We start from the raw sequence: 27,918 nt of genomic DNA, 5'->3' as shown, positions 1-27,918 counted from the left end.
AAGCAGAAAAATTAAGGGTAAACACTTTTCATTTCTGTGTTTATTACAGCTCTTGAATAATAAAAGGTGATCTGTAGTAGTGAATAGACGTTGTTTCTATAGCAAGACATCATATAGTGCCACCACTGAGTTCAAAAAGGAGAGCAGCATCTGCTGCTGCTTTTGATACTCATAACTGTCATCTGAAAGATTTATACTAAGGCACTTTTCCCGGATAAAAAAGGGGGGAGAGGTTAAATACATATCTGATGTGTGAAAAACATTTTACCTGTATTCACAGGGGACTGTAAAGTATTTGATGTGGCATCTCCTACATTTCTCTTGGACTCCAGCATTTGTCTCACTGTTCCGGCATTTCTGTGGAATAAAGATTCATGTTAGCTGTACCAAGTGCTGGAGGTGAAGCAAAGAGCAGTACAGGGGAAAGCTATTTTTGAAATTTGAAGTAATTTATCTCTATCCATTTATTCACCAGTATCTCACAGTATTACTGGTTCCATCGTATATGTGTAGGAGTGTAATAAGCCACCCAGAGTGGCTGGGACAACCCAGTCAGATGGATGGGGTATAAATAATAATAATAATTATTATTATTAAGCTGAATTCCTGAAAAATTGACAACCAAAACTATTATTGGCTCTCATTTTATACAATTTTTGATGACTGCATGAGAATGATAAAAAAACATTCATATTTTTAACAGCAGAAGAGAACAGGGCACAACTACCCACTTCACTTGTCATTATATACCATAGTGAAAAACAAACTATGGTTTAATGTGAACTAGCAGCATGTTCAGTGTTTCTTGCTCTGTCCCTGTGCTGCTGGCCTGTCATGAACCTAGACTTGTGGTTTGTCTCCCTCAAACAAACCATGGGTAGTAAGAAGAACAGATCTTAAGATATGCTCATGGTTTGTTTGGAAAGAAACAATCTTGGATTTGGATGTCATGAAAAGTCAGACACTGGCTTGTTTCCCAGCAGATGTGCAGCAACAGGGAAGAAGTGGAACGACAACATGTGCACAGTGTGCACTAGCATGCAGCTTGTTCACAATAAACCAAACTTTGCTTTTAATTATGGTTAAATATGATGTGTGAACTGGACTAGTACCGTGTTTCTCATATTATAAGACGTGTCTTATATTTATTTTTTCCTCAAAAAAACACGCTATGGCTTATTTTCAAGGGATGTCTTATTTTTTTCCTCCTCCTCCTGCCGCGGCCGGCATTGCTGCTGTGCCTATCACTATGTCTTATTTTTGGGGTATGGCTTATATTCCTTGAATGCTTAAAAATCCTGCTATGGCTTATTTTATGGGTATGTCTTAAATTATGAGAAACAGGGTATATAACAGGAAAGCTAGTCCATCAGCCAAGATAAATTGTATTTTTATGCAAATGTGTCATTCCAAGTACATAAGTACATATATTCCACAATATGAGGGTAATAGCTATATTCTCAAAGCTTACCGATACGCCACGCTGTTGATACTGCCTGTGTCACCCACTGCTTTTCCTGGGGAATGGGGTGTGTTTTGTAGATTCTAAAAAGTAACACAAACCAAAGTGAGACCTATGTCCTCAAAGTCACACAGCATACATGACCACTCCATCCACCAGGTGCACTTTTTTACTGTCATGACTCCAAAATTATTAAGTTGTTTTGTGAGAACTTCATTATACAGTTGACTCACAACTTGCATATATTTAACTTGCGCAAATTGCAGCTTTATGTTATTGATGGCTGACCAACTGAAATTACACAAATTAAACATACACAAAGGCCGTCCAAGATCTTGTGAGAGCCTCCCAAGCACGTATGAGAGCTTCCCAGAGCATCATTCGTTGCCAAATCCAGAGTCCCACTACTCCCACCAGACAAGGCTGAAAAAATGGGTGGAGGGGTGCTTGGGGAGGGTAAAATGCCTGTTTGCTGAGTAAGTGCCCTGGTTGGTGCAGTGAAGAGGCCTAAACTGGGGCAGTTTGCTGTCACATGGCAGCAGTAGGAGAGTTCAGGATCTCACAGTTCCTGTTCTGGCTTTGCCCCTCAGTACCCCATTTCAGGAGTTTCCACTGGTGGCACTTCTGCTTTCCCATTTGGAAGGGGGCACTAGGGATCTCATTGCTATCTCAACCAAACCCCCTCCAGAGCAGATCAGGTGTTAAATAACAGAGCAATTCCAATCACAAACTATATTTTTGCATCTCATTGAGATTCAACTTCTGCCATCCAGCTTTCTGATCTATATAACTGCTAACTAAGATTTCACTTCATGCATCTACCAGTGAAGTGGGTTTGAGTCCATAAAACTGAATAAATTTATTAGTCTTTATTTCTCCTTCCTATTTCAAAAAGAAAACTGTGGCCTTCTGAGTTCCTCACTGTGAGCTATGGTTCATGCATTGCATGACATGATAGTTTGCTACAATTGCTACAAGTCCAGCTTTCATAAAATACGTCTGCAGTACATCAGATTCTGTGGCACAGTTTGCAATGCTAATATCAGCATGGCCTGTATACTCTAAATTAGTAGACAAATATTTCTTTTAAATTATTAATACTGTAAAATTATGAAGTTTTTAAGTTATGACATTTTTCTCAATCATGTGCAAATATGAATATATGGATTTTTAGCCCCTTTACTCCAATTAATTTGGAGAAGTAGCAGAAAATATGCATGAACTAGCAAATATGCATGCTTATTTTCTAAGATTTAGATCCCTTCTGTAATGGAATCCAGGGTGATGTAAATGTGATGACCAGGCAGTCGCCTGTCTAGGTATAGAGTAGACCCAACCCTGTTTAGCTTTAGCAAGGTAATTCAGACCATGGCCTGGAACACACATTATCTTGCTAGGTAAGTTACTAAACATCCACTGAGACTTTCACTGATTAACAAGTTCCTAAGCCTTACTCCAGCTTTCATTTTCTGTTCTGATAGGCCAAACTCAATATATTCTGCCTTATTACTACTTAGAGAAAATTTCTTCACGCGCATGTCATCCCCCAAAATGGAGAATTAATGTATTTTCAATGTATTAATTTAGCACAAATACCTCTCCCCTCAACAAAGAATGCATTTCTTAACCAATTAGTATTTTTTTCTAGGAGTGCTTTTTAGGAAAGAGATGTCGTTTCAGTAAAGTCCAATTTGATTATCACCAAGTCCAATTTAATTACCACCAAGTTAATTTTTGATCTAAACAGTAATCAGAAACATAAAAATATATGTCCTTACTTCTTGTCTTTTCTTTGAATCCTCTCTGGCTGCTCCAAAACGTCTAGTTAATCTTGCAATTTTAGCCTTAAAAAAAGAGAAAGATGACAGAGAAATCAGATACGATCTCAAAAAGTATTTTAGTTTAATTCAATTTATTATTGCTTTGATGGGTAGTCATATCAACAAATGAGGTCAAAATAATAAAAATAAAATAAATATAATTCCTCATTTCCAGCAATTATTATCATTTGTAAAGAATGGGTTCTCTCTGATCTTCATAGCCATAGAACAAATACAGCACCAGAGTGATTAATACTTTCACTGATGTTAGAATGCTAAGTAACTTTCTGCCATAATTGGGTTCTATAAATTTGCTCCAATAGGCACATTTTGGCAACCTAAAATGTTCTAGGTTTCTTATTTATTACTAGTATCCAATTTATCAGGAGCATCTGAGTGCACAGGGTGTCAGCGATGCTTACCAAAGCAGGAGCACTGGTGGAATCAATTTGGTGCTTTCACCATTGTATCTGCACCACCTCAAACTCACCCCCCCCCCCCTGCACTACTCTGGTACACAGTGGTAACACTCCTGTGGGGGAACTGGCTCTGAGGCAGAGTCACAAAGGATAAAACAAACACAAAACCAAAAAGAGAGTACAAGTATCTGAAGGAAAAAGTACACACACCAACAGGAGCATTACTTTTTAATGTTGAAAAAATATTTTTTTGAAAAACAATGTCACAAAGTCTTAAAAAGATCTGCATATATACCTGTAATTCGGTAAGGACAGTTTTATGTCTCTTGCTACATTCAATCTTATCTACTCTGGTTTTCAGATCTGCTAGATTTTTATCAAACACAGCACACTGCAGTGCATTGAACTTTTCTTCTAGCAACCGCTGGATGACCTACGAAAACACATGAAAATGCTAATATTAACATTTTATATACAGTACAATTAGCACATATGTCACTCAGCATTACAAAACTTTTTATAAGGTTATCTAATTAAACTTTATTTTAGTATTTAAACAAAACTTAAGGTCAATAATTAGGTTTTTGCTTGTTGATCATGTAGTTTCATTAAACATGTCTATGAAAAATCTTTTTTGGATCTCAATGTTTGCAAGCAAATTCTCTGCATTCCTTTTTGGATCCACACCCTTAATGGTTTTAGAGGAAGAGTCACACTTGTTAGTTTGTTGTGTCTAAAATGTCAACTATGTCCCATATTTATTGGTAGACTGTGTTCTTTACAATCCTGATTATATCTACACTTGCATTTGAAAAGGGATTTCCTCTTATAGTTTAGAGCACAAAATCTACAACTTATTTAAGGGCAGCTTTTTGTATATAACATAGAAAGTTACATACAGACAACATCTTCCAGTGTCTTTCCAGCACCCACTAAAGACTTTCCTCTCCCAACAAGCCATTTAAGTGAATATATTTATCCCAGTTTTGATCACAATGTCAATGAAACTGTATTTATACATTTCTATTGTTATTTTGATTATTATATTATTTTGGGGTGCATTATACAAATCACCTTTACTGATTTGCATATAAACAAGCATCCACAGGGCTGCATTACATGTGGCATACAACTTGGATAGAGAACCCTCCAGATGTTAATGGACTACAACACTCATCATTCCTAAACCATCAGCCATACATACTATCTATCAGTCTAGTCTGAGACTTTCCTAATCTCACATGTTTAGAATTATATTGCATGAGGGTCTTGATACGATACAGCAAGACCCTACTTAAGCCATTTTAAGAGATGTTTAGTATACACTCTTAATTTGTAAATTAACAAGTCACATCAGTGGTGTTCTTAGAACCAAAGACTTAAACCAACATTCTTTGCCAATCCCCCCCCCCTCACAACAACCAACAGGCAGTCAGCCAGAAACTGGCCAGTGGTCCATGGTCTACTCTGTGTTCACACAGATAAAAGTAGCTTAAGAGGAAGAATATATTTCATGGTTTGACTGTTGCCAAACTAAATATGAAATATTGGGCTACTCCAGTATTAAATATTTCTATCTGACAGGATCAATGGGAACATAATAACAATACAATACAATAGTTTCCTTTCACTCAATTCACCATAACACAAATATTCTGATCTTCAAGACAAAATGTTTGCAAGTTGGATGCTGCTGGAAAAGAAGTGTTTGAAATTAAAAGGCCAAATGTGTGCAAGATAAGAGGGAATCAACTCTACCTTTTCTAGTTTCTGATTGATATCTCCTCTGGCTGTAATTTTTACTTCAAATTCTGCTTCATATTCTTCACCCATATGTCGACGGCGTTTAGAATGGACATTATCCATATCCTCTGATTTGGAACGCTTTCTTCTTGATGCCTCACCTAGAAGGATACAACATACTCTTCAAGGAACTCTACTGACCACTAAAATATTATTCATTCAAGACAAATAACTTAAAACATAAAGATTCATCTGGTTCTCTCACTGCAAGAAGCAAAGTTACAGGAAACCAGGTGGAGGGCCTTCTCAGTAGTGGTGCCCTCCCTATGGACACCCTTCCTTCAGATGTCAAGGAGATAAAATAATTACACAACTTTTATAGAAAACATCTGAAGGGATTCCTGTATCAGGAGGTTTTTAATAATTGATGTTTTTATTATGTTTTTAGATATGCTGCAAGCTGCCCAGAGTGGCTGGGGAAACCCAGCCAGATGGGCGAGGTATAAATTATAGAATTGCTGTTGTTGTTATCAGTTTAAAAAGGAATACAAAATATATGGCATAACAGCTTTCACTTATTTTACTGCATTGTTGACTCAGTGGTCCCATCTCATCAATTACTGCCAATCACTATGTCACATATGAGGACTTGAATTCAGTGTTCTGAGGTCTGTTGTAGCCCAGAGATTCTGTAGCAAAGTGGCAGTTGATATGTCTGAGAACTAGAGGGAGGCCTTGAAACACATTTGCCTCCCAGCTACTCTTGTCCCAACAGCACATGCAAGACACATCAGCAGCAGTTGGGGTGAGAAAGTCCTGTCCAGAGATTGACTTTAACATCTGGTTTGATTGTATTTTAAATACATTGAAAGCCACTTGGAGAACTTTGTTAACAGATGGGGTATAACTATTTTAAGATTAAAAGAATTGGTAGTTTCTTCACTCATATGCATAAAGAGTAGAGATGCTGAGAACTGGCAAGAATCTTTGCATTCTATTTTGTAAGATTATAGTAATTTCCAGGCAAGTGTTAGCACACATCATTCTAATAACAAACAGGTGATTGAGCACCTATCAGATTGGAAGCAGAACTGGGCCACCCCAAAAAGAAGATACTATTTTATACAGACTGATGGGGACTCCTTTAGTATGCATCAGTATATAAAAGTCTAAGCTAATAGGGAAATAAATTAAACAGAAACAAAACAGTATGACTAGGAATCATGAGCTTCCAGGCCATATGGAATATTGAGGTGTCAAATGACAAAGGAGAAGAAAAATTGAGGAGAAAATGAGAAGATGAAACCTCTAAATTTGAAAGGGAGCTGTTAGAAAATAAGACTAAATTACTTTCTAAAATGTATAAACTATTATTGGAATGGATACGAAAGATGAACAGATCAAATCAGTGATGATACACTGGGCAATAGATTTTGGTTATAACATCCAACTAGTTGTCGAATGTTTCAGAAGACTGTCTTCTGGAACTGATTATGTTTGACAACCGAGGTACCATTGCACCTTGAAAGAAAATTATATGAAAATGATGTATTGTTGATATTTAACCCCTAGCAAATTAGCCAAAATGTATAAATCAAGATCAAATGCATGCTGGAAATGTAGAGGGCACCTTTTATTATATGTGGTGGATGTGAAAAGTAGTAAAAGCATTTTGGGAGATGATATACAATGAGTTGAAGAAAAAAAAGTTAAATATAACGTTTTCTAAGAAACCACAAGTTTTTCTTTTAGGAGTTTTAGGTGCAGAGATTCCAAATGACCAGAAGGGACTATTTATGTATGCTACTACAGCTGCCCAGATTTTGTTAGCTCAGAGATGGAAAGAAAACACAGTCCCTGCACCAAGGAAGAATGGCAGAAAAAACTGATGGACCACTACACTGAAATGGCAAAACTGATCGGAAGAATTAGGTACCAGGAAGATTTGAATTTTAATAAGGAATGGGAAAGTACATAATGTAGCTGAAAAAATATTGTGAACAATTAAAATCATTAGTAGGATTGATATAATACTTGTAGGCAGTGCTTTTTTTCTTTAAAAATGTTTAGAGGTACTCTCATTTTGACTCAGGAAAATCACCATTTTATAGTTAAAATCGGGGGAAATAAATACAGTAAATGGACTAAAGTACAAAGATTCACAAAATGTTTAAGAAGTATGCGTCCCCCCACGTCCCCCCAGAGAAAAAGCACTGCTTGTATGTAAAAGTTGATGTATGGATAAAACTGGAGTAACAGAGGAGATGCAGGAGAAAAGCGTTGGCATTAGGATCCATAAAAGCGGGGAGGAAAGTCAAAGGGGATTTATTGATTATATCTTAATTGCTTTCTTTTTGTTTGTAAACCTGAAAATGAAAAATAAACCCCTTTTTAAAAGAAGAGAAAATGAGACGGGCTGCTCCATTCTCTTTTAACGATTTGCGGAATATAAGGGTGGGGAAATATATCACAAGGGTAAAAACTCTGCTCCCCTTCACCATATGGGGATGTTTCAGGAAGAAGGAACAAAAAAGATTACACCTTTTAGCCATTCTCATATGCTCATCTGCTATATAGCCCTGAACATTCTAGTACTATAATACATAGCAAAGCATGGCTAGATGGGGAAAACAAAGCATGAACAGCACTACAAAGCTCCTGTTTCAAGATGGCTGGAGATAAGCGCTCCTGTTAAGACGGTTGGAATATATGCCAACATTTTAGTGAAGATACTGTATTACAGATACAGTGAAGATACAGTGTCTGAATACAGGAATGCAGCAATTCAATTCCTTGAAGCAAAACTATTTCTCATCTTTGCCATACATACCTTTTTCTGGTGGTCTCTCTTCCTCCTTGTCATGCTCCTTTTCTTCTACTTTTTCCAGTTCTTTTTCATCATCTTTGCCTTCTGCGAGAAAGATAAACCACTTTACCTTATTGAACAAAGCCTCACCAGTTATGTGTTGAAAAAGATATTCACAGCTAGTTATGTAAGTTAGTTTCCTATATGTACAGCTAAACACACACAAAAATAACCTGAAATTTTAGTTTTAAAAAACCCTAACACCATTAATTAGTTACTGTGGGAATTAGACTTTACAGAGTTATACAGAAGAAAGCCTGGACCATTTCACCCTTTCCCCTCCTTTAAAAACTATAGACACTCTCCTTTAAAGTTTAAAGTAAGTAACTTTTACTCCTTGTACTCGCACTTGTTAAATATACAAGGCAGGCAGGCGTAACGTATGTTACCAATACATATTACATAGATCTGTATCTAAGACAAAACTATAGCAGACTAACTCCGAGGCGGACAGCAGCACAGAAGTTCAGCTGCTCTCACACAAAATACCGTTACTAACTGCCATAACTGTCTCAGGCATATGACATCACGGAGTTCTACAGTCCTTGAGAACAGCAACCCTTTAGTTAACATTCTGGATGCTTTCATCTCACAGTTACATCAACCAGTAATATCTTAGTATCACTCCTCGAGCAAGTAAATCACAATGGTTATTGCCACATTTATTTTCTCAAGTTTCAGGTCTCTTCCTAAAAACTTTGTTTCAGCAAGATGGGATTCCAGTTGTAGGTTTATTGCAGTATTTAGAAAAGGATAAAACCCAAAGTTACACTTAAAACAAAGAAGTGACAGAGATTTATGAAATTTATTGAGACTTCCGGTTGATTGCACAGCCATTCAGATGGGAGTTCTTTTGTTGAAAGAAACTCCAGTGCTTTGAAGGTTGGGGAAGGCAAAAGCACTGCGGACCCCCAGCAAAACCCCAAATAGAGCATTTTGGGGACTTTGTGATCCGGCGGGCACCTGTTGCGACTCCCCCTCTGCCCGGAAAGCTCTTTTCAGAGCGCAGAGAGTGAGAGGGGTCTGAGACGTGGGCGCTGAGGATCTAATCGCTTCCTTCATGGTGCAAAGCTTCCAAGTCCAGAGGTTGTTAGCGATCAATTCCTCCGAAACAAGAAAATTTGAAAAATCGTGAGTACCCAAGATCTGAATTAGATTTGGACTAATTTGGCTACAGAAGGGGGGGGGCAGAGGTCGACCCTTTCCGCTGAATGAATTTGAAAGCAGCGGTCGTTTTGCCAAAGCCAAAAATACCTAAGTGCTTTATAAAACTTCCCAAAAGGAACTTTAAAATCTCCCCCGTTATGCAGGGAAAGGGGGGGGGGAGAGTTATTGATTATGCATCCATGCGAAGATTTGGGACTATTGTGGAATACCGCTCTTTCTTCGGAAGTGGACCACCCAGTCAGCAAGAGGTGAGACTCTATTGTTGCAGTCTGGAGCTACAAGCTTGCTGCAGCTGCCTGAATTTTGAAAGAAACTTAGTAAAGTTGCTAAATAGTTTCCCTCTTGATCCTGAGAGAGACTTTTGGAAACAAGCTGTGCTGGAAATTTTAAAATTGCGAACTGTAAAGGCTTGAGTAAAGGAGAGTGCCTTAACAAGCAAAGGACATAACGGGTTTATTCTACTGTTTCCTGTTTTGTAACAAGTCACGGCTGTGACCTTGAAGCCTGCCTGCTTGACAGTTATGGCTTCTGGATTCAGATGTTATAGGGAATTAAGAGTACTAACAACACCTTGCCCCCCCCCCAATATTAATGACCACTCCCAGTAGCACTATATAGATATTAAATAGCATTAGGGATAGAATAGTACCCTTGCACCCATAGTGTGACCACTACAGGGCCAAAGAGTGCTGCTTTCTGGATTTGGTCCCATAGGGAAGACCAGAACCAATGTCCCCAATTTCCATTCTATGGAGCTGTTCTAGGATAATATCATGGGCCAATGGCATCAAAAGCCAGAGAGAGATTGTAAGTTATCATAGCTTATTTCATAATGCAGGTTAGCTGTTGGACTGGGACCAATCAAAGAGAGTATCTCTTCACTGTTTACAAGAGCAATTCAAAGTGCTACTGCTTATTTTAAAATCTCCTGACTCCAGGCAAATTTTCAGAACTACCACCTCTGTATCAGCACATCGGAAGGCTGAGGTAGCAGTCAGAGGCCCACCTTCAGGTGCCTCCACTATCAACAGTGAAGCAAGAGCAGATTTTTTAAAGGCAGATGGTTACTGGGAGGAGGGCATTCTCAGTTGTGGCACCTTATTTATTGAATTCTTTCCCCCCAAAAGGCTCTTTCTCATGCCAGGTAGCAACTTTCTGATTTTCTCAGAAGCTTGACTGTAAATACTATAGGAGTCTTAGTGCTGCCAGTTTCATCTGTTTAACTTTTAAACAGTAAATGTTTTGATGTGTTTGGCTTTTCTTGCTATGAGCCTCCTTGAGAATGTTTGCAATGATTTGTTGTTTAGTCGTTTAGTCGTGTCAGACTCTTTGTGACCCCATGGACCAGAGCACGTCAGGCACTCCTGTCTTCCACTGTCTCCCGCAGTTTGGTCAGACTCGTTGGTAGCTTTGAGAATAGTGTCCAACCATCTCGTCCTCTGTCGTCCCCTTCTCCTTGTGCCCTCAATCTTTCCCAACATCAGGGTCTTTTCCAGGGAGTCTTCTCTTCTCATGAGGTGGCCAAAGTATTGGAGCCTCAGCTTCACGATCTGTCCTTCCAGTGAGCACTCAGGGCTGATTTCCTTAAGAATGGATAGGTTTGATCTTCTTACAGTCCATGAGAATCTCAAGAGTCTCCTCCAGCACCATAATTCAAAAACATCAATTCTTCAGCGATCAGCCTTCTTTATGGTCCAGCTCTCACTTCCATACATCACGACTGGGAAAACCATAGCTTTAACTATACAGACCTTTGTCAGCAAGTGATGTCTCTGCTTTTTAAGATGCTGTCTAGGTTTGTCATTGCTTTTCTCCCAAGAAGCAGGCGTCTTTTAATTTCGTGACTGCAGAGACCATCTGCAGTGATCATGGAACCCAGGAAAGTAAAATCTCTCACTGCCTCCATTTCTTCCCCTTCTATTTGCCAGGAGGTGATGGGACCAGTGGCCATGATCTTAGTGTTTTTTTTTATGTTGAACTTCAGACCATATTTTGCGCTTTCCCCTTTCACCCTCATTAAAAGGATCTTTAATTCCTCCTCACTTTCTGCCATCAAGGTTGTGTCATCAGCATATCTGAGGTTGTTGATATTTTTCGGGCAATCTTAATTCCATTTTGGGATTAATCCAGTCCAGCCTTTCGCATGAATTCTGCATTGATAGGCAGCATAAAAACCATCTGAATAAATAATGTGTGGATCTTGGAACAAATGTTCTTGTGTAGCTGAGGTATTAAGATCTCTCATCACGACCAGATTAGGAAAAAAAAAATCCTTCAGTAGCACCTTAAAGACCAACTAAGTTTTTATTTTGGTATGAGCTTTCGTGTGCATGCACACTTCTTCAGATACACTTGAAACAGAAGTGTCAGACCCTTATATATATACAGAGGGTGGGGGGTGGGTGGGAATGGGTGATGTGCTGATGGGAGTGGTAAACCTGTAGATGGCTGTTAACGACTGCTGATGACTGCAATTAGTCCTGGGGGGGGGAAAGCAAGGGCTGAGGCGCTAAAGAAAGCATAATGAGATAAGAATCCTATGTCTTTATTCATCCCAGGTGGCTCCATGGTTTTAAGCTTGGTAATGAGTTCCAATTCAACAACTTCTCTTTCCAGTCTGTTCCTGAAATTTCTCTGTAATAAAACAGCTGCTTTGAGATCTTGTATAGAATGTCCTGGGAGATTGAAGCATTCTCCTACTGGTTTCTCGTCTTATGGTTCCTGATGTCAGATTTATGTCCATTTATCCTTTGGCGTAGGGTTTGGCCTGTTTGTCCAATATAGAGAGCTGAAGGGCAGTGTTGGCATTTAATGACATACACAATGTTAGAAGATGAGCAATTAAATAGTCCTGAGATGGTATGTTGGATGTTGTTGGGGCCAGTAATGATGTTGTCCGGGTGTATGTGGCAGCAAAGTTGGCATCTGGGTTTATTGCAGGCTCTGGTACCAGTGTCCATGTTAAGTCTGGTGGTTGTATTATTGTGGGTGAGGAGTTGTTTAAGATTGGGTGGCTGTCTGTAGGCAATGAAAGGTCTTCCTCCCAGAGCTTGAGAAAGGGAGCTGTCATTGTCCAGGAGAGGCTGTAGATCTCTGATGATGCGTTGTACTGTTTTAACTTGGGAGCTGTATGTGATGACTAGTGGTGTTCTGTTATTTTCTTTTTTGGGTCTGTCTTGCAGCAGGTTCTCTCTAGGTATCAGTCTGGCTCTGTTGATCTGTTGTTTAACTTCATCAGGTGGATATTTTAGTTCTAAAAAGGTTTGCTGTAGATCTCTTAGGTGAGATTCTCTGTCTGTAGAGTTGGAAAAGATGCGGTTGTAACGTAGGGCCTGGCTGTATACGATGGATTGTTTGGTATGTTTGGGATGGTAGATATGTTTGTAGATATGTTTGTCGGTCAGTTGGTTTTCTGTATAAGGTGGTGTCTATACGTCCATCCTGTATTTTTATAGTAGTGTCCAAAAAATGTATTTCTTGCATAGATTGGTTCATTGTTAGGTTGATGGTGGGGTGAAAGTCATTGAATGTCTGGTGGAAGGTTTCCAGGGTCTGTTCCATGTGTCCAGATAATAAAAATATCGTCAATGTATCGTAGGTACAAGAGAGGTTTGAGTGGGTGGGAGTCTAGGAAACGTTGTTCTAAATCTGCCATGAAGATGTTGGCATACTGTGGGGCCATGCGGGTGCCCATGGCTGTGCCGCTGATCTGGAGGAACAGGTCATCACCAAATTTGAAGTGGTTGTGATTAAGGACAAAGTGGCAGAGTTTGGTAGCAAAGTCCGCTGTGGTTTTATCTGAAATTGTGTTCCTTATGGCTTGTAAAACTAAAAACTTAGTTGGTCTTTAAGGTGCTACTGAAGGAATTTTTTTTTTCTATTTTGCTTCGACTCAGACCAACACGGCTACCTACCTGTAACACGACCAGATTGTTAGCTGGTTACAGAGTAGCTTACCTTATTTTAGCACTACATCTCTATTCCACCTTTCCTCAAAGGACTTCAAGGTGGCATGCATAATTATGGCCCTTCCTCGCAACAAACGTATGAGGTAGGTTAGTCTGAGAGGCAGGGACTTGGCCCAAGATCACCCAAAGAACTTAACAGCTGAGTGAGGATTTGAATCCTAATCTCTCAGGCCCTAGTCCAGATCACCAACCATCCCACCACATTGTCTCTGCTATGAACACAAATCTCATGAAGGTGTATGGGCCAATTATGACTGCCCACACACTAACAAAGAGTGGTTTCTTATCTGCTATTAGTTCTAAGGGTGCAATCCAGCAGAATACATTGATTTTGAACAGTGAGATGAAGCCAAACTGCTCAATTCTAGAGACTGTGATGAGTTTCCTGAAAATTATCTAGATTCACTTCAATCCGATTTCTGTCCTTGTTTTGAAACAAAAATGGCAAATGGACATGGAGAGTACAGGAATTTTCAGTAGCTTTTGATACTACCAGCTATAGCTGCAGAGGTCAATTTTATCCTCCCGTCTGTTAAACATTTACATGAAACCATCTTCATGAAATGTCTGGGGAGGTCACCATTATCCAGATTTTGGCTGAGGGATCATCAGTATGTTGATCGTATCCATTTCCAGCATCAGATCCTAGGGAGCCATCTGTGTTCCTGCAGATGTGGTATTCACACTATTTATTACATTTCCATTCCACTTTTTCCTCCCAAAGGAGCCCAGTTCGATATACAGTGGTACCTCAGTTTAAGTACACAATTGGTTCCGGAAGTCTGTACTTAACCTGAAGCGTACTTAACCTGAAGCGAACTTTCCCATTGAAAGTAATGGAAAGTGGATTAATCCGTTCCAGGCGGTCCGCGGAGTACTTAGACTGAAGCGTACTTAACCTGAAGTGAACTTTCCCATTGAAAGTAATGGAAAGTGGATTAATCCATTCCAGATGGGTCCACGGAGTACTCAACCTGAAGTGTACTTAACCCGAAGTATGAGTGTAATTGGTTCTGGAAGTCTGTACTTAACCTGAAGCGTACTTAACCTGAAGTGAACTTTCCCATTGAAAGTAATGGAAAGTGGATTAATCCGTTCCAGACAGGTCCGTGCAGTACTTAAACTGAAAGTACTCAAACCGAAGCGTACTTAAACCGAGGTATGACTGTATACTAGATTGAATCTAGAGCCAAGAAATGAGGCAAACTTCCAGGGGAGGAACATGGTAGATTGAACATATTTTGTCAGCAGGCTGCTGGAGAAATTATGTGGTGATAGCCAAACACGATTCTTTGCTATAGAATTCACTCAGGGGAGGGGGAGAGTGAATAGAGGACTAATCTCTGATGTTCTGAAAGAAGTTTTCTGTGTCGGGACACCAAAAAGGTGTCAGCTCCTTGGAACCCTGATGAGGTTAAGTGAATTCTGAGTGGAGGAATAAACATCATGCCCAAAAGCTGTAAGATCCTGGTGGGCATGGGGTCTGTAAAAGACTGTTTCTTAATTATTTCTGAGAAGATTATTTATGACTCAGAGATTTCACCATCTGCCAGTTGAAATTTGCATTCAATATATCAGGGCTGGCCAACACGTCGATCGCGATCGACGGGTAGATCCCCAGGAGGCTTGCAGTCGATCGTTGGCTGCTTTTCTAGGAGCACCTGGCCCCGCCCCCATCTCCTTCCTGCATTTTATGCTGCTCCGTGGAACAAAGAGCAGAGCTTCTGAATCCAGCTCTTTCCCAAAATTTAGCCTGGGGCTAAATGGATTATAGGAGGAAACGCACACATGCATCGTCAGGAGTACAGGAAGGAGCCCCACATGCGTCCGAACCTAGGAAAATGTGTGACGTCTCTTAGGAAACTGTGACCTTAATAGTTGCTAAGAAGCAGCATGGGAAAGGTTTGTCTCTCTCTCTCCCCTGCCCCTGGTCAAAAGATGTATTTCCCTGCCCCACCACCCTCTTTCCCCCCTTTAGTTTCTTAAAAGATTGTGGATGCAAACGTCAAAAAGAGAGATGATGTCTCTCCTTTCTTTGGGAACTTAAAAAGTGAAAAGAAAGAGGGGGAGAGGGGGGGGAACACCCACCCGAACTTTTATGACCACCCCACACCCATGTAAACATGTAGACAGTTTGCAAAAGGGGGGGGGGTTATTGCTGCTCTTTGCAACTTGATCAAACTTTTTTCTGCCCTTGTTCAAACTTTTCCCTGCCTTTGGGCTCGGTTGCTGTTGCCTTTATTTAACCGAGAAAGAGAGAAGGGGTGTGTGTGGCTGTATGTGGGTGAAGAGCAGCCATGGAAAACGTGGTGGTTGCTCTCCTCCGTCCTCGGCCAAAGCCGAGCATCTCCCTCCCTTACCCCACACCCCAGTCTTCCATCTGTGCAGGCAGCATCTTCCCCCCCCTCATCCCACACCCCAGTCTTCCATCCTTGCAGGCAGCATCTCCCCCCCTCACCCGACACCCGTCTTCCATCTGTGCAAGCAGCATCTCCCCCCCTCACCCCACACCCCAGTCTTCCATCCGTGCAGGCAGCATCTCCCTCCCTTACCCCACACCCCAGTCTTCCATCTGTGCTGGCTGCATATCAGCCACCCCCTTTCCTTGTCCCTAAAAAAAGCTCAACTTTGAGCCGAACCCCTAAAAATGGGGGGTAGATCACTGCCAGATTTTAATTCTGAAAGTAGATCACAGCCTCTTGGGAGTTGGTCACCCCTGCAATATATGAGCTGCTTTCTGGCTTCAAGAAGTGAAGGGAGGTTGTTTGTTAAAGGCCTGAAGGCAGAACAAAAGCCTGCTCAAGAAAGTTTCAAAAGAACAAGGGAGTTCTGAATGCTATTTTTCTCTCTCTCTTCTTTTGACCAAAGTGTTGCCTAGAAAGCAAAAGTAACTCTGCCACTTGATCCTTCCTTCTTGGGAAAGGAATGTGTTTACTTTAAAGAGGAATAAGGCTATGAAGATCTCAAGCTGGAGACCAGAGATGTAATGAGACTGAATTGTTAATATGGTCAAAAACATTCAGTTTGGCAAGTATACCTTTTAACATTCCACTTACTGTTTGCATCCTTCGGATGATGTTTGATGAGCAAATAAAATTGATTAGGTCAAAGATTGATGAGATGGGGAATGAAAGTAAACCAGAGGAATGAAATGAAAAGCAGAATCAAAGATGGCACAGAGACTTGGGATAAGTTTTCTTGACTGGGCAGGAAGAGGGTTATCGGAAAATGGGGGGGCACTGATTTTAGTCCCTTGTCACGGTCAGATCATTTCCTGTTGAGACTTAGGCTTTCAGTGAGATCTACGAGGATGGTCCACTCTCAGAGGCTGATGGATCCAATGGGTTTCCATACAGCTCTAGGGATCGGATCTTTTTATTTTAGCTATGGATGAAGGGCGGCGGCGAGAAGAGCGATTTGCATTGTCACGTGCCTGGCGGCCGCCAATAGACAACACTAACCCGCCGGAAAGGAAGCTGGCCCTTCTCGTCGCCGCATGTCGCGGCACACCAGCCAGCGTCTCGCGGTACACTAGTGTGCCGCGGAACAGCGGTTGAGAAACACTGGCCTACAGTGTTGACTGCAAGGTTATTTGAATGCTAATGGCTACTTTTGAGAGAAGGGGGAAATGTGTAATTTGAATGAGTGCCCATAATAGGTCCTGGCAAGTAACTGTGAATGGGAAGTTACATCAACCCAATTAGGAAATGGAGGAAGACAGTATATTATGGGGCTCAGGTAAGGAGCTGGCTACCATATTTGTAGTATCAGCAAGTACATAAATCTAAATTATTTATGGAAGCACTACAAACCTGCTTAGATAGTGCAAGGTGGGGCAATTTTAGACCAATCAGTTCTAGTAGAAACTAAAAGAGTACAGGTGTAGTCTATAGGAATTTTATCCTTTCAGCCATTATTCAGCCTATGAAGTATAACCAACTGTGACTTCATGCACTTCACACTAGGTGCTAAGGAAGGCCTGGAAAATCTGTTAGCATACTGCCTATTTTGATGTCTAGCAAACTCTAGATGTATACAAACAAGTGTGCAGCTTGTGTAAAGGTATTTTCCAAAGCAGTAGTTCTGAGAAACATCTACATCCACAGCAACACACTGAAGCATTTAGCTTAGTATTTGATAGTTGCCATAGAACTTTCCTAATATACTGTTGACATAGGCTATTAATTTGTTTGTACAAGCCAAAAATATGATCAGTTGTAACAATGATACATTTATCATGGACAGATTATTTTCTGATACAGGGTTAGAATGCCAGGACATTAACCAGAACTGCCACTCCCAATAGTCAAAATGATCTGCCCTCAGAAACTCACAGAGCTGACCTTGTCCAGAATTATGGATTTGTAATCCAATATTTTAAAGGAAAATGCAAATAGGTCCTTGTTATACCTGCAGTTGGGCAACCCTCTGGTTTATTGGGCGGTTGCAGAGAATAAAGCAATCATGACAGATTGAAGACAAAAGGTGCAACCCTCAGCTGAATCCAACCAAACATATATGGAATACATTTGACTAATGGTATAGTGATGATGGACGTGGAGATGTTCTTACCTGCACCCACTGCATCCAAAGTGTCATTCATCTGATTTTTTTCTAAATATGGTAAGACAGGTTGTAGAAGTACACTAACCCAGAAAGTATGTCCAGATATGTCACTGGTTCACTGCTGAGATATTCCTCAAAGGCACTTAACGGTTCCTCCACCACTGAATGTGAAAAGGATCATGACCAAAACTGGGGTGATGTACTGAAAAGGCCCCAATTTTGGAATGCACTTCCAGGGCAGTGTTTCTTGACTTTTTGGCAATGAGAGGGAGAACCTTTTCCTGGACAAGGTGTTTTAGAACTTGCTGATTTCGTCTAAGACTTACTTACCGTGGCTACTCGTTTTTTTTTTTGTATGTGATTTTTCTTACATGTTAAATTGTTAGCTGCTCCAAGTGCCTTCCAACTAATGGAGCTCAAAAAGAGATAGCTGATTTATGTATAAAACTGTTAAGGATTTTGTTCAAACTAGATGCCATGACATCAGGGCACCTGCTCATCACAGTTGTTTGTATTAGTTTGTTTTTATTCTTTCCATTGGCTAGTTGCATCCAGTCATGAGACATAGTTCCAAGGGTTAAGGAAAATATCAGTGCCTTTCTTTGGGAGAGGCATATGACATTAATCTTTAAAAAGCACCCTTGATGATGATGGGTATCAGCAGATTGTATAGATCATAGCTATACAACTTTTGAACGATCTACAACACCTGTATTATGGCTTCAAAATTTATCAAGATGGTGGTGATAGTCTATAAAATACAACTTTGCACTGAATCCCCTTTCTTCAAAAGGGAAAGGAAATAGCAGATATAGCATGCTTCTAGACAGGGACTTTGTATCAGAAACGGATTGTTTGGATTTAGTTTTTTCCGTGAGCACCACTGGAATGTAACTGCCCCCACACTTCATGTTTCAGACTTTTTCATAGGTATTCCACTATTCTCACTTGCACCGATGGACAGTCCTTGATGAAATATTTACGCTGTTTTCTGGCCTCTCTCCTCAAGCACTACTTCCCTGGCCTCTGCTGCCTTTTCCTGTTATGGGTGCATGTGTAGTTCTGTACCTGTGTGCAGGCATTTTCAAAAACATTTCTAGCCCGCCACCTGCTAGTTAAAACCTTACATGTTTTACAATCGTATAGATCCCCAGAACTGGTTAGTGGAAATTCAGACATGTTTTCAGCATGCAGTAGTTAGTGAAATAGGCATGTCCCTATTGTTTAGACTGCTGGTAACAAAATAACTAGGTTGTGCTCATATGGTCACGGCTTGTTTTTACTTAATGGAATTTCTGCAGGAAGAGTAAATTCCAATTTTAAATGTTAAAAAATACAGGTTGACTTTTCATGATGATATTATGTGGACAATGTGAAAATCTTGAGTGAATCAACAGCACCAAATTCCACAATAAACCTTGATCTCGAAATAGTCACTGAAGTATTGCAGCTGGCAGAATGGGGAATGAGATTTCTATCTCATCTACATCTATATTGGTTTTGAAATTGCTCTTACATATGAAATTGTTTTATATATGTTTTAATGTTGATGGCTTCATTGTTAAAATGCTTTGAGAAGATTTCTAGGAAGTGATTCACAAATGGAACAAAATAGCTAAGTAAACATTGAGTAGGGAAGGCGAAACTAGAACTAATAAAACCCAGTCCGACTGCATTCGAATATTCCATAAAGCCAAGAACTTGTCAACAGCGACAAATTCAAGCTTCTATTATCCATGTGTTGTAACTAGAAACCACAAGTAGTAACCAGTAGCATATGTCATACATGTTTAGGACAGCCTTCAGACAGGACTTGTTCTAGGTAAACTAGCAGTTTGCTCTGTAGAACTTTTGAAAGAAGCACAGCTCTGTAGTCTTGAGCTGGCTTTCTATCTTCCAATTCTGTGCTTGTACTTTAAATTAATTTTAACTTTAAAAACAATATTTAAACCATCCTTTAATAGTCTAGCATAAAAGCAATAGATAAAATTCATACTAAATTTAACATTAACTTGTTCATTTCTTTGTTCCAGTTAACATGCTTTTTATATTATTAGCATCTACTGAACATTAGAGTATGTTGCTCTAATAAATTAATGTTACAAGCGTGTGGTCAGTATTTTACTGCTGAAGAGCACATTCCCTTAAAAAAAAAAACCAAGCAAATTTCCAAGAACACGGGCAGATAATTCAGAACAGTCTTGAAAAGACTTATTTCTTAAAGAAAGGAAAATACCACTCACCTGAAGGGGTTGAATCATTTGGCGTTATCACTTCAGCTTCTTTAACAGAACAGAGTTCCTCTTCATCTGAAAGTACCAAGAAAGCTTCTTTGGGCAAACTTTCGCTGCTTTCATGTTTGGCTAATGAATTTAATGGGTTTTCTGCTTTATCTTCTGCATCAAAGTTAGGATTTTCTACTGGAAGCATAGTAGATTTGGGGAAACAACTTAATTCACCTGCTGGAGCCAGCTTTTCTAAAATTGGAATAATTTCCTCTGTTTCCATTGTAGCTGCATTTCCCAAAATGTTTTCTGCTGGTTCATCTTCTACAGCTTTTTGAGTGCTGGTCTCTAGAGGTTCTGCAGATTGAGTAGCTTCCTCCTTTGGATTTACATCTGTATCAATACTACTAGATATTGCTTCCTCATCAATGTTCTCTTTTACAAGAGTTTCCTTGGTGCTCTTTTCTTCTTCCATAGGTGTATCAGGAGCAAGAGCTAACTCATTTGTTTTTACTGGTTCTACTGAGCTGTCATTAATATCACAGCTTACTTTGCTTTCCTCTTCAGGCTCGCTTGGTGTGGCTTTCTGGTCCAAAACGTCTTTTATACAATTATCTTTGTGGTCCAAATCATCAATGACTTTGACTTCGTCCTGCAAGTCATTATCAATATTACAGTCGAGCACCTGATTTTCAGGATCACAGCCTGAAATAGTGCTAGCACCCTCGTGTTCTTGCTCAGAAACAATCTTCTCAGGGGTCAGGGTTTCAAGTTTAGGAGTCAGGTCACTAACCTGATTCTCTTTCACATCTGGACTTTTGGCATCAGTAAGTTCTTCAGAGTCCATTTTTTGTCCTTCAGAGTCAAGGCATAAATCTTCTATGCCATTCACTTCTTTGCCCTCAGTACATTCAGAAATGAGTAACGGGGAATTAAGATCTGAATCCCCATTTTCATGTTTCCCATTTAACAACTTGACATCTGTGGTTTTCAGAAGTTCCTCCTTTACCTTATAGACACTATCAAGCTGTTGTCTGTCACTTGCTCTCATGGTTTTGCGGGCCTTAAAAACCTTTCTTTGACGTTCTTCATTGTTTTCCATCTTGATTCTGTAAAGGTATACATTTTAAAGAAAAATGAATGTTAATGCAACACACACACACACACTTTACAAAGATCACCTTGTTCCATTTTTCTGGCTTTGGTGTGGTTGGTACATCAAGAGCACTGGTATACATTTATTGTTATTGTGGGGGAAAAGTCTGTATATTCCTGCACTTATAATAAAAACAAAACATTACAAACACTACACTTCTCATTGTAAAAGGAACAAGCATTTTACACATGTTCCCGTCACATCAACATCCTTTGTGGATGTTGTGACACAGATGATCATATATTGTGTAAATTATGAATATTTAGTATGGGTCTTTGGTTTCCTTATCATGAGCAAACACTATTTTGCCCATTAACTACCAGCTGTTGATTCTGGAAAGTTCTAAGCACTTTAAACCTTCAAGTATGTGATCGTGCTGTCCTTCGTATAGGAAAGAATCAAACAGAAATCTTTAATTTCCCAACTGTTCTTCTAAAGCAAATATACAAAATGCATGAGGGCTGCATGACTAAAAGCTTTGAAATATGCTCCCAAGGTAATAAATGTAATAATAAATTTAATACCATTTTTAAAAAATTAAAATTGTAACAGAATAATTTGTCACAGCAAAATGCATCTTTTCCCAGGAAATATGTTTTAAGCAAAAACTGGGAACTGGATTAAACATTATGATTTGAAATGTGCCCTTTCCTTGGTGTTTTATTTACCATCTTGACTTAAAAAATAACCCACAAAGGTCAGTTCGCAAATATGGTTAATTATTGTGAGCTTCAGTATGAAAAATATACAATTAACATGATTCCCCCCCCCCCAATTTGCTCTTTTGCATAACATAACTCCTGAAGTAGTCAGACAAGTGTAGGAACTTCGGAGTTTACGTAAGCTTGGTTCACACATCACATAAAACTATAAATTGTGCTTTACAGAACAAACCATGTTACAGCCAAGCCACAGACGGTCGAAGAAACTATGGTTTGCCTTGTCATACTCTGCTCTCCTTCCATCCCACCAACTTCCTGCCTTTAGCTATCTCTCCACCCAACTTCCCTGAACCCTTTGTGGTGCTTAACAGCTGATACACCACATCACCATTTCTCCTCCACGGATTGTCTGTGAGAGCAAGGGTATGTGAAACTTACTTTCTGCAACTGTCATCAAATAGTTGCTTTCCCCACCTGCTCCTCCAAGAAAGAAGTGCCCATGCTCCTTTGTAGCTTCTTCTATTCCTTTTCTCTGCAATCACACTTCTAATTTTTCTTCTCTCAACCAACCATCAGTTGTTACCATGAATTCATTATGTTTAGTTAGAATCACCTACGTTTGAGTTACCAGATTTCTCTGCTGTCAGCAGGGTTGAAAGACTGCTTAATACACACTTAAGTAGTTTTACCAGTTTGTTATAGTTACTGTAATGGTTCATATTTGACACCCGTTCTTGGGTTTCTGCATTTTATTTGTGTGTGTCACTATCAAGAATTATGGCTATTCTGAGCTGTGCTACTTGGAGAAAGTCATTTGTTTTTAAGACAGCATATTAATTTGCCAACCAAAGCCAATCAATCACCCACCAGTCAAAACATCTCCAAAGCTATAGTTCAAAGAAGTTCTATTTAAGTTTTCAATTTCCTCTCAAGCCACAGCAGCAAATCAAAGCAGGAATGGAACAGAGTTGGATTCAGAAAAAGAAAATTATTATATCAGCCAGTGATGTCATCCTCTGGAAATGTAAAATAAGAGTTGCTGAGAGCAGTTACATTTTCCAGAAACTGTTCCCTAGAATCTACATTGCTTAGTGGGTGATTTGGACATGTCAATGAAACAAACCACACTTAAATCAGTTAAGGAGGTGCCAAAGCTCACATGCAAGACTGGACCATAATTAAAGTCAGTAAAACAGCAACAAACCATGGTTTATTTTCCACACACAAACTAGCAATGCATAATTATGGTACTGAACTGAGTTCACACGGAACACTAATATGTTTTTTACTCTAACATTTATTTAAACTGTGGTCAATGTGATGTGCAAAACAGACCTTGAGAGGGGATGTTTTTTAAAAATGGTTTTGTCTTTTGTCTTCACAAAACTCCTAAAACCATTTAGTTGCATGTGCACCAAATTGCTCATCTTGTAATTCTGCCACAATTTTTTTTTTAAAAAAACTCACATTTGCCAAATGGCCCCAAACAAACATTGAAACAAGTACTGTAAACTGATATTGCATTCTCCCACCACAACTTGCCAACTTGTTATTTATGTAACAAAAACTGTTATACATACATAACTTTCCAAACAGGATGAATGTATATAAGCTGATTTTCATTGTGCAGGATGAGTTAACAAATTCAACAGTTAAAAGGTTTCCTGAAGAACATTATCGAAGTTCTGCCTGCCTGCTTTAGACCTATTTAAATTTGCATTTATCATTAAGATATTTATCATTAAGATATTTTGACTGACACACATAAATATTTAAGCCATATCATGACAGCCATATTATGTGACCAGTAACTGATAATCATAGAAGCTAAAACACTTAACAAAATAATTGTGTGTTCTTTCGGTATGGTGCTCTCAAGTGGCGGGTCAGGGAATTCTCTCTGCCTCGGTGGAAGCATTCCCAGTCACGGTGAATGGGCGAAATAAGGGGGAGCAAGGGCGACGTGAACCCCTAGAAAGCTCTGAGAGGAGGTCTCAGACCGAAAAGGGCACCAAAGAGTGCAGAAAGGGATCCTCTGTCATTCCAGCACAGTTTAAGTGGAGGAAGTCAGATGAATCTCAGCACAATAAGGATGCAAGCCTGACCGTGAAATACGCTGAGACCCCAAGAAGAAAAGCACCAGGTTACTCCATACAGCAGATGGTGGATACAAACATACTCCTGTATTTCTGAAGATGAAATAACAAGAATAAAAAGGGAGAGCAGAATTCTTATGGGAAAATAACAAAGACAGAGTGACAAAATAAGGCTGAAGGAGGTCCACAGTGTTTGGCGAGTAAAGCTGTGACCAGAAAGCTCTATAAAAGGACCCAAGAGTGAGAAAGTGCATATTGAGTATTAAAAAAAAAGGAACATACCGGTACCAACGGCAGGCGAGCAGGAACTGGAGCGTGGAGGATGGGAGAGGAGGCAGAGGCGGCATAATGGAAAGGCTTAAAGACAATGGAGGGAAAGATGGGCAAAGAAGAAAAGAGACAAGTGAGGGGGAGCGCCATTACCAGGTAAAGAAAGGTGAACTCGGGTGGAACGGAAAAAGTGGGGAAGAGAGGGGAAAGAGAAGGCAAAGAGGGAGGAAGAAATTGAGCAAAGGAGCAAAGCCAGAATAAGAAAAGGTGAGGCTGTGAAAAATGGTGGAGTCAAAGAACTGAGTCATACCACAGGACAAAAGGGGACAGAAACAGGAAATGGTGTAACAGGGAAAACCAGCGTCAAAAGGAAATTAGTAAGAAGGAACACTTGGGATATTCAGCCTAACACTTAATGCCACCTAAAGAAAGGGAATGGAATTGCACCTAAAATGTTGAAACTAATGTAATGGTGCCTGCTGCCTGCAGGTGAACATAGAGCACAAACTGAACAAAATAACACAACATGATGGCCAATAACAATGGCACAAAACACTATTTATAAACTAATACAAATGATCAGAAATTGCAACCAAAGTCTTTAAATCTTCTTCACCAGTTGCGGTAGAATAATTCAAAAGTTCGATACACACACACACACACACACACACACACACACATATATACTGTTCCGGTGACATTTGGTGAGAATATGTATATATCAGTATACGTATATCAAAATCTAATTTGTGCTGGAGATACAAAACAGAGATAGGAACAATGTTTCATATGTGGTGAGAGTGTATGTATATCAACAAATTTTGGGGTGACATTCAAGAGGAACTTTAAAAAATGCTTAAAATATCATGTAATAAAAAACCCGAGGCGTTCCTCTTGGGAATTATATCGACAGGCATTCCTGCCGCTAGGGAGAAAGTTTTCTTATATGCAACCGCTGCGGCCAGAATGATTATAGCAAAAAAATGGAAGGGAGAAAAAAGTCCCTCAATAAGAGAATGGCAAATAAGATTTTGTGAATACATAGACTCACCAAGACTTACAGCAGTGGTAAGAGGCCAATCAGACCAAATACTGATGGAGGAGTGGACTTGTGTGAAAGAATACATCAAAAAACATTGTTCTGGTATTAATATATCAATATGCAATGAATGAAATTTAGAGAGTAAAAAATTAAGAAGAAATGGGTAAAAGATGAGATAGTCAAAAATAATATTGATAACACAGCAAAAAGAAAAGAAATAAAGGAAGCCACACATAGGTGGAGGAAAGTCAAGATTTATGTTTGCATGTTTAGCTTGTTTTTTTCTTTTCTTTTTTGTAACCTTGTTGAGAGGTGTATGTATGTACAATAAGTTTGCTTTGTGTTTGTAAGTATTATATTCATCAAAAAAGTTTTAAAAAACAAAACAAAATAATTGTAATTTCATCTTTATTTTGTCATTCACTTATTTATGTAGAAATTTCTCTATCTTGCCAAGGATCCAGAATTTTGTTGAAGGCATACAACTCTGTCCATTGTGCAACATTTAAGTAACAAGACAACAAATGAAAGATGTTTTGCTAAGCAACCTATATATCATATGCAGTAAAGACAGGTTTTACAGTACAATTTCAATCCACATCCACAAGGGTGCACACTGTAGCCACTTAATAGAACACACAAAGCTGTTGGGGATTTAGATCACACAGAGCACTTGAGATAATTTGGCCATATTCGTGCAAGCCAATCAGCGGTTCTCTTTCATATGTTTTCTGGTTCTAGGAAGAACAGAGGAATTATAAAATTATTTTCTTACCTGAAAATAGGTGTATATTCATTTGATTCTGGGAGATCACACTCATCTTATTCAGTGAATAAAAAACTTTCATACTTTAATCCTCTTCAAAATGGTGTTATGATGCACATGACCAAGTTTATAAGAAAGTGAAGCTAATTTCTGCATGTACATAAGGCAGTAGTATCTAAAAAGATACTGCATTGTGAGAGTTTTGATCTCTTCTAGTGTAAGGAAGGATTCTCAAACTGCCCCGGAGACGGCTGGTACTGTATTTCAATCAAGTTTATGTTCCAGTACTGTTTGGTTTGATTCAATGTATCTAAACACACCTCTTATGGATGTGCCCTTATTGGTTGTGTGCCAAATGAAGAAATATCACAGTAGAATTCAACACTTTCCTTCAAGAAAATGATGTTTTACAGTATAGCACCTAATGCTCAATTTAGAAAAGTATACAAATGCATAAATAGTAGTGAATGGGGTCACGAAGAGTCAGACACGACTAAACGACTAAACAACAACAACCTAAACACCACACATTCTCCTTCCATAAGAAGTCACATTAATATGTTACAACATTTTATCCTTTTATATAAAATCACCGCGACCACAAAAGATTCCTCAAGTCATTTCTCCCCCCTCCCTTAGTAATAAGCTAGCCCGTGTTGTAGCTGCAAGTGCTTATATGGTAAAAGGAGTGTACCACTGGATCTTACAATGATACCCAAAAAGATCCTTGCTCTACCAATAAGGTAGTTTTCCTTCCCCTCCCCCATGTTTTCCCCTTAAGTGAGATCAGTTTTCCTTCCCCTCCCCCATGTTTTCCCCTTAAGTGAGATCACTGCTGCATGACAACAAAGAAAGTATTAGCATAGCTGCTATGGATTAGCCCATAATCGTAAAGTCATGTGAGCAGCTCTTGAGTAGCTGAAAAGGTTAGCCAATCAGCTGCTATTATTTTGAGTTTTGCCTGGAAAGGGGGGGGGCGGATGAGGGACTGTAAAAGGATTCTCAAAAGGCAGCAACATAAACTAGAATACAAAATGACTGCATACAGTGGTTCTCTACATAATATAAGTACTCTAGAACAGCACTGCCACTGCATTCACAAAAGCAGAGAGTTTTTCCAAAGCACTAACAGAATCTCTACAAGAATAAAATTTTATAATCATGTAGCATTCATGGTAACCTTGCAATTTATTACTCCATATAATCTAGACAAGCAAAACTGACTTGCATGTAGTAATGTCTGCAAAGAAATTAAGGACAGTCATTGGCCTGTGTATCTAGTTCTAGATAAAGGGTCGTAGATTCCAGCCTTGCAAAAACAGAGTACAGAACAAAATGTTCCTTTTCTAGAATCTGGCTGGAACATTTCCAAATTGCCTATTAAAATTCAACTTTACGCATACCACACAAAGAAGATCTGGGAGCGTGTTGAGTGTCTTATGGAAGAATCAGTGTTCTAGATTAATTTTCATATTTAATTTCATCACATTCTGTGATTAGCTTTTCATCAAAAATTGCAAAATATATTTTAATAAGCTTGATTTGAGCTTTTAAAATTATGTATAAATTTACAAAAAATAAACAAATATCAATTTACATGCCACCAATGTTCTCTACTACATTAAATAAAAATGAAGTATATCTCTTTGAAAAAGAAAAGCATGCGTGTCGCCAACAAAGAGGAATTATG

General features: G+C 39.2%; 1 protein-coding gene across 9 annotated transcripts in view; it reads right to left on the bottom strand.

Annotated features, from left to right (window-relative positions):
* Positions 1-27,918, bottom strand: part of ATF7IP (activating transcription factor 7 interacting protein) — an 80,888-nt gene that overhangs the window by 15,254 nt on the left and 37,716 nt on the right. For all 9 annotated transcript variants that reach the window (XR_009558275.2, XR_015945860.1, XM_060279744.2 and 6 more), the window contains exons 2-8: positions 20,255-21,345; positions 8,275-8,355; positions 5,460-5,605; positions 3,997-4,134; positions 3,241-3,306; positions 1,472-1,545; positions 269-357 (exon numbers count right to left, since the gene is read on the bottom strand). Coding sequence is in view for 7 of the 9 variants with exons in the window: in XM_060279743.2 (XP_060135726.2) it covers positions 269-357; positions 1,472-1,545; positions 3,241-3,306; positions 3,997-4,134; positions 5,460-5,605; positions 8,275-8,355; positions 20,255-21,345 (1,685 nt within the window). In the remaining 2 variants the exon portion in view is untranslated. The remainder of the gene's footprint in view (positions 1-268; positions 358-1,471; positions 1,546-3,240; positions 3,307-3,996; positions 4,135-5,459; positions 5,606-8,274; positions 8,356-20,254; positions 21,346-27,918) is intronic.

The sequence above is a fragment of the Zootoca vivipara genome, chromosome 9, assembly GCF_965207765.1.
Source record: "Zootoca vivipara chromosome 9, rZooViv2.hap1.1, whole genome shotgun sequence".
Taxonomy (NCBI): Eukaryota; Metazoa; Chordata; class Lepidosauria; order Squamata; family Lacertidae; genus Zootoca; species Zootoca vivipara.
Note: the sequence above shows the minus strand (reverse complement) of the source record. Positions and strands in the feature narration are given on the sequence as shown.